Source organism: Bombus impatiens, unplaced genomic scaffold, assembly GCF_000188095.3.
Source record: "Bombus impatiens unplaced genomic scaffold, BIMP_2.2 scf_0233, whole genome shotgun sequence".
In the NCBI taxonomy this organism is placed as follows: Eukaryota; Metazoa; Arthropoda; class Insecta; order Hymenoptera; family Apidae; genus Bombus; species Bombus impatiens.
Genome location: NT_176652.1, coordinates 605,463 through 621,655, shown reverse-complemented (window position 1 = coordinate 621,655; position 16,193 = coordinate 605,463). Strand labels below are relative to the sequence as shown.

The 16,193-nt window shown below is 37.3% G+C and overlaps 2 protein-coding genes across 13 annotated transcripts; one reads left to right on the top strand and one right to left on the bottom strand.

Annotated features, from left to right (window-relative positions):
* Nucleotides 1-1,090: 1,090 nt before the first annotated feature.
* LOC112212619 lies at nucleotides 1,091-6,356 on the bottom strand. 5 transcript variants are annotated; one of them, XR_004461464.1, is made up of 3 exons: nucleotides 5,499-6,356; nucleotides 4,327-4,407; nucleotides 1,091-4,202 (listed from the first exon to the last, which is right to left on the bottom strand). XR_004461464.1 is itself a non-coding variant. In XM_024366766.2 (3 exons), the coding sequence occupies exons 1-3, from the start codon at nucleotides 5,517-5,519 to the stop codon at nucleotides 1,965-1,967; spliced, it is 417 nt and encodes a 138-aa protein (XP_024222534.1). In that variant the 5' UTR covers nucleotides 5,520-6,356; the 3' UTR covers nucleotides 1,091-1,964. The 5 variants fall into 5 exon arrangements, 1 of the variants encoding a protein (XP_024222534.1); XM_024366766.2 differs by having other exon boundaries at nucleotides 1,091-2,030; nucleotides 4,078-4,407; XR_004461465.1 differs by having other exon boundaries at nucleotides 1,091-2,030; nucleotides 3,669-6,356.
* Nucleotides 3,006-15,584, top strand: LOC100740773 (mucin-5AC). Of its 8 annotated transcripts, none has more exons than XM_033320045.1 (14): nucleotides 6,579-6,758; nucleotides 7,008-7,179; nucleotides 7,273-7,723; nucleotides 8,458-8,606; nucleotides 8,684-9,145; nucleotides 10,788-11,228; nucleotides 12,003-12,987; nucleotides 13,261-13,905; nucleotides 14,056-14,365; nucleotides 14,465-14,535; nucleotides 14,614-14,807; nucleotides 14,889-15,016; nucleotides 15,093-15,272; nucleotides 15,376-15,584. In XM_033320045.1, exons 6-14 carry the CDS (start codon nucleotides 10,922-10,924, stop codon nucleotides 15,550-15,552), a joined length of 2,997 nt encoding a protein of 998 aa, XP_033175936.1. In that variant the 5' UTR covers nucleotides 6,579-6,758; nucleotides 7,008-7,179; nucleotides 7,273-7,723; nucleotides 8,458-8,606; nucleotides 8,684-9,145; nucleotides 10,788-10,921; the 3' UTR covers nucleotides 15,553-15,584. The 8 variants fall into 8 exon arrangements, with proteins under 8 accessions (XP_012239481.1, XP_033175936.1, XP_024222527.1 ...); XM_024366759.2 differs by having other exon boundaries at nucleotides 8,458-9,007; nucleotides 9,098-9,145; XM_024366761.2 differs by lacking the exon at nucleotides 8,684-9,145 and having other exon boundaries at nucleotides 8,458-8,550.
* Nucleotides 15,585-16,193: the final 609 nt, after the last annotated feature.

The following is a 16,193-nucleotide window of genomic DNA, read 5'->3' as shown; positions in this document are numbered from 1 at the left end:
TTACATCTCCCAACGATCTATTGAATTATTTACGTTTTATTTCTAATATTTTATAATATTTCATTACAGACTTGTATACACAGACAAAAAAAGAACAATAATAATTGAAGATCAAAAAGCCACCATAGTTAATGTGTTTTATTTTTTATCGAACAATTGTTTAATTTTTTATTTTTATCTCAAAAGTTAATAATTTACACGATTATGTAATAATATAATGTTACAATATAAATCTTGTACATAGAACAAATATAATAAAATTTGTGCGTATTGTAACATTATAAAAAGGGAGCGATTTTACTTTTTCAATTACATGACTGTTTCAAATATCACGAAATATAATAAAATTTATTTAATTTCTTCTATTACATTTTTAATTTATCAAATATAATATCTAGACCACTTATAACTAATCATGTACATATAGTTTCAATACCGCAAGTTATATCAGATAGATTAGAGGTGATTTGAATGCCAGTATAGGACAATGACTTCAATGCCTGCATCTATTGAGAAAGGTATGCTCTCATGCCATTCGTCTTTTACGTAAATTATTTTTTATCTTTCAGATATAAAACTTAAGTCAACGAAAAAATCTCTGGATATGATCTTTGCGATCTTTAATTTTATAAACAAAGCTTTATTGATCAAAGAAAATTTTCAAGAGTTTTGGTTATGTGTACGATCGAAATTTTCTCATTTTCACAAATGACTAAGAAATTCCAAGACAAGTACGTTATTCCGTAAATTCGTACCATTGTCACGAAATAAAATACCGTACATGATTATATACGGTATATCTTTTGTCGTTACCGTTACAATCGAGACCAAGTTGCACTTCCTGCTAACTCCACAGGAATACAAATTGGCAACTTGACACGATGGCTAGTTTGTAACCGAATCTTCTCTCGTATTTTCACTGTAAATAATAGTTGAAAATCCTAATACTGATATATATCGCAGGATAGTGTATATGTTACTTGAGCAGCATTTTATTACACAGAATCGTGATACAAGAATCCTGCTGATCCTTTTGCCATTCTTTCAATTTTTAACTATAAAACAGATGGTTAGCCTTTTGCCAAAAAGATATCTGTATATAAAATTCTTAAAAATAAATATTCCAGAAACGTGAACGTTTAAACGATTAATTTGGAAATTCAAAAAGTCATGAATCGTTCGTATGCAAGTGGTATAGATCATTCATAATACAAACTTACTTTTTATTGCTACGATAATGCAAATTGTAGGGATTGAGTCATCTCTAGAAGAAAATACAGAGCTTTCTTGTGAATTATCGAGAGAATAGTGCGAGATATCAAAAGTTATTATATTTCAATTATTATTCATATAAACTTCATACGACTTTCAATTATTTGAGCAAAGCAACACGCACTTACAATTGCATCGAGGATAAAATTCTTTGAATCACATTAATACCAATAACCTTGTACTACTCAGTACAAATTCGCACAATTATTTAGATAGCAGCACTATCACATATGTGAATTTTACATATACATATATGCGGTAATTTTATTCGATATATATACTTGCATATACACATCTAAACATGCTACATGCTCAAAAGAGAGAGAGAGAGAAATAGAAGATCTTTTTCTCGTTAGAATAATCGCACGAAGTCGATCACAAGAAATTAAAAAATAATACAAAAACCAACCATACGTGACGTAAAGCACGTGAAGGCATACTAATCCCCTATGCCGTTGAAGTAGTAATTTAGAAGCTATTATAGAACATCATCTTCAATCTCGTTGCGTCATGATAATACTTTCCCCGGCTGTGCCGACCTTGCTCGTCTTTTTCCTTTCGTGCCCGTTTGGTTTCTGGCCGGATGTGGATCAGTTCGGAATCGACGATACGTCGATTCGCAAAGGTCGCCTGTACTCGGTAAGGGTTAACGAACGTATCCCGACAGGATAAAATCGACGTCGAAAAAATGCTTACGAAGGTCCTACCGAAGGACGCGGCCGTGTTATGGCATTCTTCGGCTGCATTCTTTCCAGCCTCTAAAAAACGATAGATGGAACCGAAATAAGGATACTAAACACACGCTATATATAGCTTGCATGCAAAGTTGGGCTTTATCAGACGCATAATAAGCGGACATCGACGTGTATCACACGAAATACGTTAAAATGTTTCTGGAATTAGATACCGATAAATGTAGGACTTTTTAATTCTTCAACGATGAATTAAAATGGCGTGATAAAACAAATACTAACATGTTTTTAGAGTTAGCAGTGATTGGTACGATAAACTGACTGTGTAATATTCCACATTGTAGAACAGAATTACTACCATCTATGATCAGAGTTCTAGAAAGAACATTGTATATCGATTGCAGCTTTCTGCTTTAATCTAGGTAGATAAAATTATCGGAATACGCACATATAGATATGTAACTTTGAAGTTACACAACATCAACGAAACTAGAGGATCCTTATGTAACGTATTCGTCTAAAATATAAAACATAGAATTCGGATATTAGGATTCCATTATTTTCTAGCTAATGAAAATATGGAAAAATTACAAAAAATATATAATAATAATAATAAACAGAAAAATAATATCAATGCAACTTTGTGATTAATGATTATTCAAAAACTGTATCTTTTCACTAATTTCGTTATATCCGTGAAAGAAAAGAGATCAAGATTATCTACAGAACAAAATAATTCGTTTTATAAGGATCTCTTTTATTCGTAGGATGCAAAAGAGCCTCGACTTGAGGGGCTCGGCTCGGCGTCGAAAACACTGCCTCCCGGTTCTAAAATCGTTGCGAAAGATCGTTGATCCTCACTGGCGACCTTCACGAAGATACAAGAAAGGTCGTACCCGGACGTTCTCAAATTTTTCCTAAAACCCGTCTCCGCGGTTTTTCTAAGTATCGGCTCCCTCTCGTTGATCGTCACAAAGACGTGTACACGAGAAAAGAGGCAGAGGAGAAGTCACAGAACAGAAAGGAGAGGGAAAGATCGCGATGGCCTCGACGTGCCAGCTCCGCCTCGCGAGGCTCGCAGCCACCAAGTGAAAGTAGGATTTTGCTTTCTACCCGTGGCCAGTGACAAACGCGCCGTGCTCGCGAACTCGTCTCTTTTCTTCTGCGAGGATGTGCCCGCTCGTCGTTGCTCGATAAATCAACGGGCACAGACACAACGTGACGAAAAAGGTTGGCGAATTTCAGCGTTGTTACGATGACAGTGTTGCACTGACAGTCGGGCGAACTGCCTCGAAATCGTGCCGATACGAAAAAGTGCGCGGTGTGAACAAGTGACCAGGAGAGGATGTCGAGACACAAAACGAACGATAACCGTTTCGTCAACATGATTCTGACGTTTCTAATTCTCGGCTACGCCTTCGTGCCAACGAACTGTCAACAAGGTATGTTTTTTCCAAAAATACCCGCGCAAGAAGTACCCCTTCGAAGCGACGAATTTGAGTGTACGATCCTATTTCGCGTTCCGACCGAGAGGGCGCGCTGCTGAGATCCGCGCAATCCTTTCATGGATAAAGCACACAGAGTAAATGCGAACGTCCTCGTGGACATATGCGTCGTGGGAGATTTATGGGATTCCAGGTTGTCCGGTTGAATTTTTACTGCACTGCAAAGGGCTTCTTCGGATTCTTCGAAGTATATTGTTACCGGATGATTTATGGGCTGCCATGGACCTCGAAGTTTGTTCAAGAAACCACTGAGAGGTCCCGTTTGATTTTGACAACGTAATACCAGTGGAATGTGTAGGTGGTATTTATGTAATCCACAGAGTCGACGATGTATGACTGTCACGATTCACTGGGCACGGTAGTCTTTCTCGCTTAATTCGTATTCTTTGTCGTTTCTACGACCGGCAAAATTTTCAGTTAATCGTCCCTGTCAAATATCAATGCATTGGTGAAAATTGGATGAAAAAATCACATAAATTAGGACTTGAATTTTATCGTAACAAATATCGCGACAAATATGGACGATGTTTCGTAGGTTACTATCTTTTGGTAATTGTCGTGACTTTATTTAATAAGCAAAGCATAATAATTTCGTAACAAAGTCTTACTCGTTGCTTAATAGTAAGATGAATAGATTGAAGATATAGCGATATTCGCATGAATGGTACGCGCAAGTTTTCTTGAATCATAACTAGGAATAACGCAATACACTTCATGCACTCCGGCCTTAAACCTGCGGACAGGATAAACGATGGATGACCGCTGTGCAATACTAGATAGTTTGAATTCGTGACCTGGTACATTGCGATACAATACGCAATACAATAGAACTGCAATTCTATACGAGTGTTACGTACAATCGCGTACCACGATAACGCAATTGAAACTCCATTGTTGCCTGTAATAACAGCTTCGGCCCGAACGATTATCGTGATTCCCTAAAACGGATACATCTAATTTAAAATTATGGCAAATGATAAAATCGACGTGATTCCATGCATATAATATTTCAATTATCGTTTATTGTGTAATAGCCATAAAGAAGAGTATCGGAGTAACAATCAACGCGAAATCTATAGACGCACAACTTTATTCATACTCGATGCTAAAATGAAAAAAAAAAAAGAAAAAATAAAATTTCAACGCTTCGTTAAAATAAATTTCATTTGATTCGTTCTATATCCCTGCGGGTTAATTGCTTGATATTAGTAGGATCACGAATTAAAATAATCAGATTGAAAAGTAAGAGATTTCCATTAATTTGTAATGCAAAGTATGTTCAATGACAGTAAAATTGTTTGCGTTTCTTTCGTTTGCTTATTCCCGCCTTTTTAATGATAGAAAAAATGAAAAGAAACGATTATCAATTTGTTATTCAAATTAGAATTCTAAAAATAATGATTCGAATCACCGGTAAGATCCGTTCTGTTTGCAGCGAACGGGTTTCCCCGCGCCTCTTTCTTCATTTCCAATCCTGGAATACATCGTACAGACAGAAATCAATGAACTTAGAAACGTAAACACCAACCGAATAACCATTTCATACAAAACAATTTAGTTTTCATGCATCATTGTTCCAGCTTTGAAGATTAGTTAAAAATATTAATCGATCAGACATGAATTAATAGTAAATTTAGATCTCAAATGTATCGATATTCGCGTTGTAGGCGTGCAAGAACGAATAGTCTTCATGTAAATGATTTCCATGAAATACGACACGGTTTCGTCGTGCATCTCGTGACCTCGCTCTTTTCACCGAGTTTAAATAATACTCATCTCACAGATCTCGTAATAGATGAGATTTTTTTGAAATCACGTAACTGGATTTATCATGTTAATCATCAGATCGGAATGGGTAACCCCGTGATGATCGAGACACGAACGAAACCTGGTGCTCGAATATCTCAGTTTCCCAGAAAAGATCAATGACACAATACCATTGACGAGCAACGTATAAAATACATTATTAAAGCGCGATTTCTACCATATTATAAATAGTGTTACGAGATTAGTAAGGCAACTGATTTACCTTCTTTCCCAGTTGAGTCATTAACCTTGAAAAAGAAACTTCTTTAGAGAAAGTTTCTGCCAATATGCATAGCAATATCGATCGTACATTTTCTTGCACCTTGCTTCCGAACTGTTCATCATGGTCATCCTAAATCTTAGAAGTAGATATTTATGCATATATTCTTACAAATGTTACAATTTCACAGATGTAGATAAATACAAGGTATAGATAATGTCTAAAAATGTATGAAATACCTAAAGCGTGGTACTGGTTATAATATTTAGTAACTGAAACAGATCTATGATTCGTGACCGGCAGGCGAATTTTCAGTTGCCACCCCTGTGGTAGTTGTATTGTTTATCTCAGCGTGGTTCTGGTAATTCGGAATTCATCTAAAACTGTAAGTACATACACACATACATACCTCGTGTAGATAATACCTCAACCGTTCACAAAATTTATTGTTATTCATTCTGCGTGTAATCTCTATGGTAAGTACCGAGATAATTGCAGTATCTACCAGTGTCTTTGAGTCGATAGCAGATGTCACTGGACCTTAGAGTACTAGAGCCCTTAGCAGAAAACATGTGCATTGTTTTAACCAAAAAGTAATCGCTAACAACACGATAGTTGAATGCAACTTTAAATAAAAACAAAAATCTACATTTAGAAGTTTGTTAATGCTGAATTCGAAGTTTTTTAAATATCGATCGCGAAGAAAGTACTTACTGTATGTACTTCCGCAAACAAACAAACAGGTTAATAAGAGAGAATTAATAGCAACCTGGCTATGAAGTTCGCCATTAATCATGTATACAGTCGGTTGGTAGAACTGGAACATCGCGTATCAGGAATCTGCATTAATTGCGTGGCGCTATAATAACGGTGTGTTCGCTTAAGGAAAGTGCGTATCGAGCGCCGAATCTTTGACGAGGCGCGTTTCTCGTTTAGGCTTCGTTTTCACTAGAATTGTAGGCCAGAAAATGGCACGGTCGTGTGACCGTTTCGTTGCGTGCAGACGCGAATCTTTCGCCTTTTACATTCGCGTTGGATAAGGAAAGTCACGGTACAATAAGCATGGAACGTGTTATTTCAAAATATCGTCATGCCGCACAGATAGACGCAGTTCTGTGACCCGCGCCTGTATGTAGATGCATTATCTGATGGGAGAGAGGGCGCAAGGCGGTTTTAATCGGTTTGAAATCGTGCGAGGTCAAACCACTCGTTTATACGTTTATTCGAGACGAACGGATAAAGGCGTGGTAAAATGTCGCTAAGGTATGCATCTATAATATTTGCGATGAAAGAAATATTAATAAGGTTGCACGGTTACTCTCAATCACAATTGCATATTGCGTATAGTACTACTAGTTATTGGTTAATAAAGAAATGCAAAATACGATCGAAAATCTATCGATCTGTATCTATATATATCTTCCAATAAAAGTATTTTTTATAAAATCGTTAAGGTTTTGATTCATGTACCGTGCAATTACGATGAAAGTTGATGATTTTATGATGCTGCAGCTGTGGGAGAAATTACTTGTGACATATCGAACTGTGAAGAAAGTCGAATCATGAAAATGCTCGAACGAGCTTGGAGAATTTCATAAATCTCGTAACGTGGAAATTTCACCTGACACGTAAAAAGCGCCGAAAATAAAATACGAGCCGTAATAAATTTATTTTGCCCAGAAAGGTAACGCTATATTATTAAACGACGTTTACTGACGTACTGTTTGAATAATAGTAAGTTTAGGAAAAGTAACAATAGTAGCAATACATTTTGTAGCACGAAGAAAAAGACGCGATCGATACTTTGGCAAGTACCTCAAGTTAAGAATTCGTGTGAACGTACGAGCAGAGAGTAGACGCGATCAAGTCGAAGGACGATCGAAAGGAGAACGGTTGCACTCGGCCTATTATTTATACATATACAACTTCGTTGCCTAAGCTTGGCACGCGCGACTTCTCGCTCCTTTCGTGCACGTACACCCGTTAGAATTCAAGCAAACACTTCCTGCTGTCTCGATCGTGAAAGTATCAAACAACTTCCACTGAAAATACGAACTGGTATTGGCCATATAAGCGATTTCGAATTACGTCAATAGTTCGATGAATTTGCCAACAACCGGTCGAGACAGCTGGGAATATCGACTCCGGTTCAGCATCAGTGGCGGAAACCGTATGACATACGAGCGAGTTCCGGTAAAAGAACACAAATACGGAAAAACATTGATCACGTAAGTCACGATAACTTAGAATTGCGTTAAATGAGAATGACGAATCTACAATGAATTGTACTATGATTACACGCGCATTTTACAGAAAATTTGAATTAGTTGTATATAATTTTGAATAGCGTTGAACGTCGACGAATGAATAGTTGAGAGTCGATTTGCATTTTTAAACAGATAAGTTTTCAATTTCGACGAGGATAATTTTACGTCCGTTTTGCAGTTTGCAACAGTATGCGGTTCAAAAAAGGCCGCGTTATCATGAAATTAGATACACGATGCGAAGTAATGTATTTCCATTGACAGTTAATCGCGTAGCACTTAGCGCAAGCTTTCGCGCGTTATGCTTTTAATAGCTCGATAATTTATAACGCGCGGCGGAAAACGCGATATTTACATAAAATTCTTATTGATCGAGGTAATAGATAGATCGGGGTATCTTGCAATTCTCGCATTGATTATTAAAAACCGATGATACAAAATAAGTATATGCGTGTCCGATTAAAGTACTTAAAGTAAATAGTATCGTACGGTATTTAATTATTTATTTTGACAAATTATTATTTAATTCGTAAAAAATAAATCAAACGAAAGTATAGGAATTGGATCTTTAGAAATTGTTCGATGTCTTTTTAAGTGACTCAAATTATTTCGACAGACCGAATTCATGGCGAACAATTAAATTACATAAACAACAATGCAGGATAAAACGCATTCTCAGATAGTTTCTGCATTTCTAGAGTTTCTCTCCTAAAACGAAACGCGAGACTACAGATAGGACCTGAGCCCGAAAAGCGCAAGTGAACTTTGTTAATCGGCAATTAAAACGGCACGTGTGTTTGCGCGAATTTAGCGGTGAGAAATCAAATTACACGGCAACAAACGAATCGTAAGAAAACCAGTGCAATTAACGCATTCGAGTAGCGTAACCACGCCTTAATTTATATTCCCGCTCGGATTTCGAAGGCCTAGAGACTCGTCGACTCCATCACGGACACACCCACGGAACTATTCCACTTACGACATTTACCACTGATACAACCCTTTTCAAGAGTATCCCGCGTTGCTGCAGCTCGGAATATTTCAGCCACTCTCTCTAGCAAATATTATTCGCCTCTGCTTGGCAAAACCATCGTAAACCGAGTTTATGCACTCGTAATATATATTTTGCGATACGAATAGAGTGTTAAGTAGAGGTTTAAAGACACAGTGAGCATACTATAATGGGTATATTATTTGACGAAGCAAAAGATGCTTGACATTCAAGCTGGAGTTACAGTGTAAAAGACGGTAAAAAATATGAAAATATACGAAGGAATATTAATAGGAGGATAATTTTAATTTTGGGGGATTTTTATTTTATTATTATTTATTTCGTAGCATGAAAGGATTTGTGAATGAAAAACAACGGTAGGATCATCGAATAGCGTAAGTATTAATTTCGGCGTATCCTGTTCCAAAAAGGGAATGGTACTTTGGAGTTCAGCGGTACCTACTACGAGAATAAATAGCGGAACTAACGTTGCTAATAAAACGAGGAGAAACTAGACCAGAGTAGAGCTCCTTTTTTGCACGAAAGCTGTAAAAAATTACAGGATATGCAAATATATTTAACACGTTGCATTTCTTTCAACTCAGAAAGTCGAATTGCTTTACGAAGTTGTTCGTGAATTCAAATGGAGGAAATCGTTTCCTTATTATTTGCTTACAATAGCATATCATGGTTTATTGCGTAAGATGCAACGAATCTTTAGCGATCGAAGTATCGGTAATAGGTCGAAGATCCTGCAATCATCTAATTTATTTAATTTCATAGTTTATTTATCTAATGTATCTTTATTCGTAAGTTATTTCGGATAGAAGAAGTTTCGTCATCGTGAAATACGAAAGTAGAGCGTACTTTTTCTAATCGAAAGCTAGAAAAAGGAGAACATCGATGTAGCTAAGGTCTCGTGCGAGAGAATCGCGCGGATTATTGCCCTGTTTTGAATAAAAATTAACTTCGATTCCCTTTGAGATAAAAGCGGAAAACATTTCTACCAATCGAAAGTCAGGAGAAATCGAACGTAAACATATATCGTCGTATTAACTACAATACGACGATAATCGATGCTAATAGATTCGTTGATTTTCAAAGAACTTGGATTAAACTTTTGTGAGAGATATCCCATTAAGTAAATTATTGTACGAATATTAATTACGCGCATTTACAATTGCGTACGTTAAAAATTAATTAATCCTATTTCATTGTATCGTGCCTCGATATATTGAATCCTCTTCGATCTTCTATCTTTACTCATTAAAAAAAAAAAAAAAATTGAAAGCTCACGATCTTTATATTATGCATAAGCATACATTAAGTAAGAATTGTGTTAATCTGTGGTCTTCGAAGCAGAATAATTACGGTAGAAGTCAAATTACGTAAGATATTGTAACAGCATATATCTTACATATTCAAGAATTGTAACATGAAACTTTAAATGGTTATTTAATAACGTAGTGCGGCAGGAAGTTTGGAGTCGAGTTTTCCGCGACTAGTCGAGAAAATAAAGTGGACTGTTTCTCGATGCAAAGGACATTACAAAACGCGAAGAAACAATGCTGGAAAGCGTCTTCGCTTTCTTTCGGAAACGATCCGGACAGTTTCTCACGGAACGTGCTAGTTAAGTCCGTGAAAGAGCAACTATGATCTATACGTGATTATGCGAATCGAGCACACCCACTTTTCATTTTCGGTGTTCCGATTTTCATTCGTTCGATTCGTTTGGTTTGTTTTCTAAATCACAACTTTATTTTTGCTATCGTATGCAGTACACTAGATTTTGTATCTAAAGGTTGCCACTTGTCTTTAAGTTATTAGGTATATTTATTCTAAAATTACTCTTTTCATTACTGAAATTCGTCTTCCTTGATATTTATTATCTATCGAATATCGATGTATTTTATTTTTATAATGAAATTCGTCCTTGCAGAAAGTAATTGAATATTTCTTTCTTTCGCAAGTATTTATGCAGAAAATTCGAATGGAATTCATGAAATCTCACACCGAATCAACCAATTTCCTTTCAAGGATCGGCCGAATCGTGGGACAAATTATCGCGTCTGATACCAACGAATTCGGTGTACGAACAACAGGACAAGAATGCATCTCCTGTCGATAATCCAGCGGACACGCTATTACGCTCCTTGGACGAAAACAATGTCATGGAGACATCAAAAACGATTGGAAAGAAAAACAATCACGAAGAGGAAGTAGACGAGGAAGTTTACGAAGACGAGTACGAAGTTGAAACCGACCCAAAAACGGAACATGAAACTTTGAAGCTTCCTAAGATCACCGATTCCACTAACGCAAAGTACGAAAGAGCTCCGTCAGAGTTAACCGCTCAGACGGAAGACATGTCCAGAGACGAAGATTATGTGGAAGACCCTTCGACGAGTCAGTACGACACGTACAATTACTATAACGATGATTACTCGAGTCCTAATCGGTCGCGATACCGAGCCGCAGGTAAGATAATTTGAAAATTACTCAAATTTTGAAGCTCAAATTTAAAAGTTATTAACACGTATAATTCTCAAATTTTAATAACTATTAAGAGCTTGAAAACGATTCAAATTTCGCAACACTGTTGCGTTCTTTCTTTGCGTTCGCTCTTACTTACAATTAGTCTGACAAATATTCTTTGATAGGCCAAACGTAATAAGCAGCGTGCTTTGTTATATACTTTCCTTAATTCTAATCCTTTTAAAGTTCCCCTACTTGCAAAGAAATGCCACGAAACAGCGTTGACGGACATTTCTCATTGAACGAAGTTAAGAATTCTCGACTACTCGAAATGTACTTTACTTTTCGCGTAGATTGTATAATTGTGTAAAATGTGATACGAATGAAATTCCAAAAATTAGTAATTTCCTAACGCGAACCTTTACGCGACACGATCCTCGATTTAACGTGGAAAGACTCCGGCTGGAACATGATTATGTATAAACTTTAATAGAAATCGACTTGATTAAATTATATAACTTTCAAATAGCGATTCGGAGGACCATAGGAAATCGATTATCTGTCATCGTAACGCAAAATCAAGGCGCAGCCACCTTTTAAGCTACCTCCTTTCGTGATATAGCGCCACAGTATCAAATAATTATGATCTTTGTAGACGGGTTCTACGTTACGTAAGCTCCTTTCGTCACCTGGCAAAGAAAGTCTCGTGCGTAGACAGGAAGAAACGAGACCACCGATCATGTTGTCTGTAAAAACAAGATTTTTGAAATTTTGCAGAGGACGAACACGCTCGCGACTATTCGGATGCAGAGGAAGAAGAAGCGGAGCCGGAGGAACATGGAGAACAAAAAGGAGGAGAAGAAGATGAAGAAGAAGAAGAAGAAGAAGGGAAGAAACCACAGGACAACGACTATGATACGTCAGAGGAAGAGGAAGAATATTTCGATTCTCACCACGTTGCGAACGTAAACGATTCTTCGTCCGACCTGTTCGAAGAAAAGGATCTAGACACGCCAATTTCAACGACCAACAACGAGGAGGGTTCCTCGATGGAAGGTAGCGACAAAACTTTTGCTTTTCTCGGACCACCAGTGTCGAGAATAAATTCCTCCGCTGATAGTTCCATCTTGATCGGAGGAGCCATAGTGTCGGTAGTAACGACGAAAAGCGTCGTCAATGGCACGATTTCCGTTCCAACCACATCCTCGCCGACTACTACCGAACAAGTTGCCGCACCACCCTCTTCCACTTCTATGGTAATCACGGAACAACCCGTGACAGCGATAACAACCGAGGATACGTCTCGAATATTAGCTTCAGTTCAAACGAGTCGTAGCATATCTGGCGCTCGATTCTTGCCGTTTCCTGTAATAGATCGTATCGAACCGATCGGCCATAGCAGCGAGAAGAAAACTTCGCCACCTCCAGAGTCCACGGAAAGCATTATCGATAAATTGGACAGGGTACAGTCGGAATTGTCCAGCGGTTTTCTCGCCGGTGGCTTCCGAACTGCCGGTAATTCCCTTCAGTTGGACGTTTTGAACGAAAGAGACAGGAATAATCGCAGAAGGTATACTACTACCGCTAAGACGCCGATCATTAGCAAGTTTGTGCCGCGAAGATACAACGATAAGAGAAACGATCATGCTACGCCGAAGCCGAAGATCGAAACGACGCTCGATAGTTTGGAAGGGTTGTTACCGCGTGATTACGTTACGAGGAGTTCGTCGACGGTGTCGACGCTTTCCAAGACTGGATTCAGGTTGGTGATAGTTTAGCATATTCGTTTCAATTTGTTTAGGAATTCGATGTAGTTTCGTAAATGAATATGCAATTTTTATAAATGCACGAGTATTTCTTCGCTTCATTTTAAGTTAATATTTTTATAGCGTTTTTTTAAGCGTATAAAGATTTATATGACTTGACTTATATAATATTTGTATGACTATAAATGTCGCAGTTAGTTCTGATTGCCAATTTAATAGAGATAAATATATAATGTAGAGTAACACAGAGTATGATTAATGATCTTTAGATGGCCGACAAAGAGCACAACTAGCACAACAGCAGAACCAACCACGACTCAACTCGCGTCAACTGCATCCATTGCCATGGCGAAAAAACCTAAAACCAACGTGATTGTTCAAGACATAAGTGCCTTCTTACCACCCGGATACAAATTGAAGAAAGAGGACTCGACTGTTACAGAAAGCTCCCTGTTAAAGGATATCCTGGCGAAATCTAAGGTCGATATATCGTCGTTGTTACCAGCGGATTATAACAAAAAGAGAAACGAGGATGACACGACAACAATGACGACAACAGCGAAAAGTATAGGCGTTTCGTCAGAGAAATCACCAGCTGAGAAAACGATTCAGGATTTGTTCGCTAAATCCAAAGTTGACATTTCTTCCTTGTTGCCACGCGATTACGAACAGAAGAGGAAGAATCTTATTTCAGAGCCGGCAGACGTTCATACTGAGAATTTTACCGAATCCAATGTTTCTGTGACAACAGAATCTACTTCGTCCACAACGAAGAAATCCGCTGGTTTGAAACTCGTGTTTCCTAGCAGGCCTGGCGGACGGAAAGCAATTAATAAAATCACCACGCCACCCAGTCCTCGAGGTGAAGGACCTGGCACGGTTACGCCGAAAATACACAGAGGATGGCCGATCAGGTGAGTCCTGTAAACTGAATTATTGTTTCAACGCAAAGTTGCAGATCAAATTTAAAGTTTCTTTTAAGGAATCGAATTTCAAAGTCAAATATAAATTGAAATTGAGATTAAATCGTGTTGATATTAAATTTTCTTTTATAACTTTTGCAGAGTTACCACAGAATTTACCGGCTGGCCTAGTTCGTCCACTACTCCGATCTCGATAGAAAAGATACTGGAAGCTGCCCGAACCGCAACGATTTCGTCTGCGTCACTAATCCCGATAACCGAAGCAACGTCGAGCACTACGACAACGTCGACTACGACGACAACGCCTCGACCAACCACACCAGGAATTTGTGAGCAAGATTGCGAAGTCGCTGGAACTATAAAGATAATTGGTAATACAAGCTGGGTACCGGAATTACTTGATCGAAATACTCAAGAATGGCAGAAACTCGCCAGTGAAATTGAGCGAGAGGTATTCGTATATGTACTATTCGTATATGTATTAAATTGGTGGAAAGCGTTTATTTTATAAACATAATGTTCAATAACATTTCTTTTTATCTTTTAACAGATGAACTTCATATTCTCAAAATCTGCTGTCCTAGCAAAATGGTATAAAAAGATAAGAATCGATTCATTCAGGTAATAATACAGATAAAATTTGTTAAAATTGATGAAAAGCTGATTTATTTATTTCACGAGGAAATTTATAAATTTTAGCGAGGGTAGTATTTTGGTAGATTATTTTGTCGAATTGGCCAACTTGGAGCAAAATGTTAATACGCAGGAATTGAAAGTTATTTTCCACGATTCGTTACGGACTTATAACGCAAACAGGTGGAACGAAACTAAAACGAAGAGTTCGATCAAGCTTGGATCGTTTACAATCGATCCGAAATATACGGATTTTGTAGGTATGTTATGTGTTATTGATAAAGTATTTATTTTATAAAATTGGCATCTTGACTTTTTGTTTAAAAATAATACCCTTTCAGTGATACCTAAAGTGACAACTCCCCAATACACCGAAGAAGACGATAGATTAGTTCCACAATGGGCAATTGCTGTAATCGTAATTGGTGTTGGTGGATTGGTCTTTATCATCATATTTGGTGTCTCTGTGGTAAGTATTAAATCAGAAGAAGAAACACTAATTTTAATGTAAAATTAATATTCATTACGATATATTTAATCTTTAGTTAATAAATCGTCATAATGCTTCGAAATTGAAACCATCTATATCTACAATTTACGAAGAAGAAGTAGCAAAGAATATTACAGCTCATAGATCTAGTGATTACTCAAAACCGGTACATACGATTTGGACTGACCCAGACGTTTCTTGGAATGACAAGTCTTTCGAATCGACCTCCAACAAGGTAGAATTTTAAAATACTTATATCCCTTTTGAAATCATTTGTAACAAATAATTCTGTAAATATTTATTAAATATAATTATATAAATATTTTATTAATTTCTAGATTCTTGTCGAAAAATCTTTTCAAGACAATAAGAAATATAACATGTACGATAGTTGGAGATCGCAGTGGAACGGTTATTATTACAACGGGTCTCATACTAGCAGTAAATATGGCGGTTACGATAGTACAACAAATTTATCAAGTCGTCATCATCCTGATTACGATACAAATTTCTAAATTTTACGGTAATAAAGTAAAATTTCTATCAACTCTGCTTTCATTTAATTTATTCAGTGCCTTATACTGGATTTTACAATGTTTTGTTCGTATGTTTAAAATTTATTGCAGTTTTATGTATAACAAACATAAATATCCCCACTCTAAATACAGATTAGATTTATGTATTAGGATCTCGTTGCATTTTTTTTTATTCGGAAGATCGTGTTACGACCGTTCGCGGAGAGACGCGGTCGCTAGGAGAACGCGTCAGCGAGAGGCGTAAGTTCTCGCTACGATCATGTTAATCGACGCCGCGAAATAGTCGTTCCCCTGTTCCGTTTATGATAACAGAGGTGGTTTAATGAATGTAACACTGTATTAACAGGTTAACATAGAACAATATATTTTACAATAATATGATGAAGATGTTACAGAAGTTTGCTCGTCAGATTTGTCCAAGTGTCATGTTTGACTCGTCAGAAGGAATTGCTCGCCCTTCGATTATTTTCGTCTTTTCTGGAAGGCGACCCCCACTACGTTCAAATCACGCCACATTCTTTTACGCGAGGTAAAATAACGGCCACGAGTCGACGTTTCTGGAGGTCGCCCTGCTTAATGAACCATGCGCTTGCCACTACAATGTTTGTTTGCCGGGCAGC

Bases quoted from the DNA above. Each gene is read 5' to 3' on its own strand.
- LOC100740773 (XM_012384058.3), top strand. From the start codon at position 3,310: ATGTCGAGACACAAAACGAACGATAACCGTTTCGTCAACATGATTCTG. The intron at 14,536-14,613 runs GTAATAATACAG...TATAAATTTTAG, and splicing joins ATAAGAATCGATTCATTCAG to CGAGGGTAGTATTTTGGTAG. The intron at 15,273-15,375 runs GTAGAATTTTAA...ATTAATTTCTAG, and splicing joins TCGAATCGACCTCCAACAAG to ATTCTTGTCGAAAAATCTTT.
- LOC112212619 (XM_024366766.2), bottom strand. From the start codon at position 5,519: ATGACTCAACTGGGAAAGAAG. The intron at 4,408-5,498 runs GTAAATCAGTTG...TATCCGTTTTAG, and splicing joins TGACTCAACTGGGAAAGAAG to GGAATCACGATAATCGTTCG. The intron at 2,031-4,077 runs GTAAGACTTTGT...ATCGTTTTTTAG, and splicing joins ATCTTACTATTAAGCAACGA to AGGCTGGAAAGAATGCAGCC.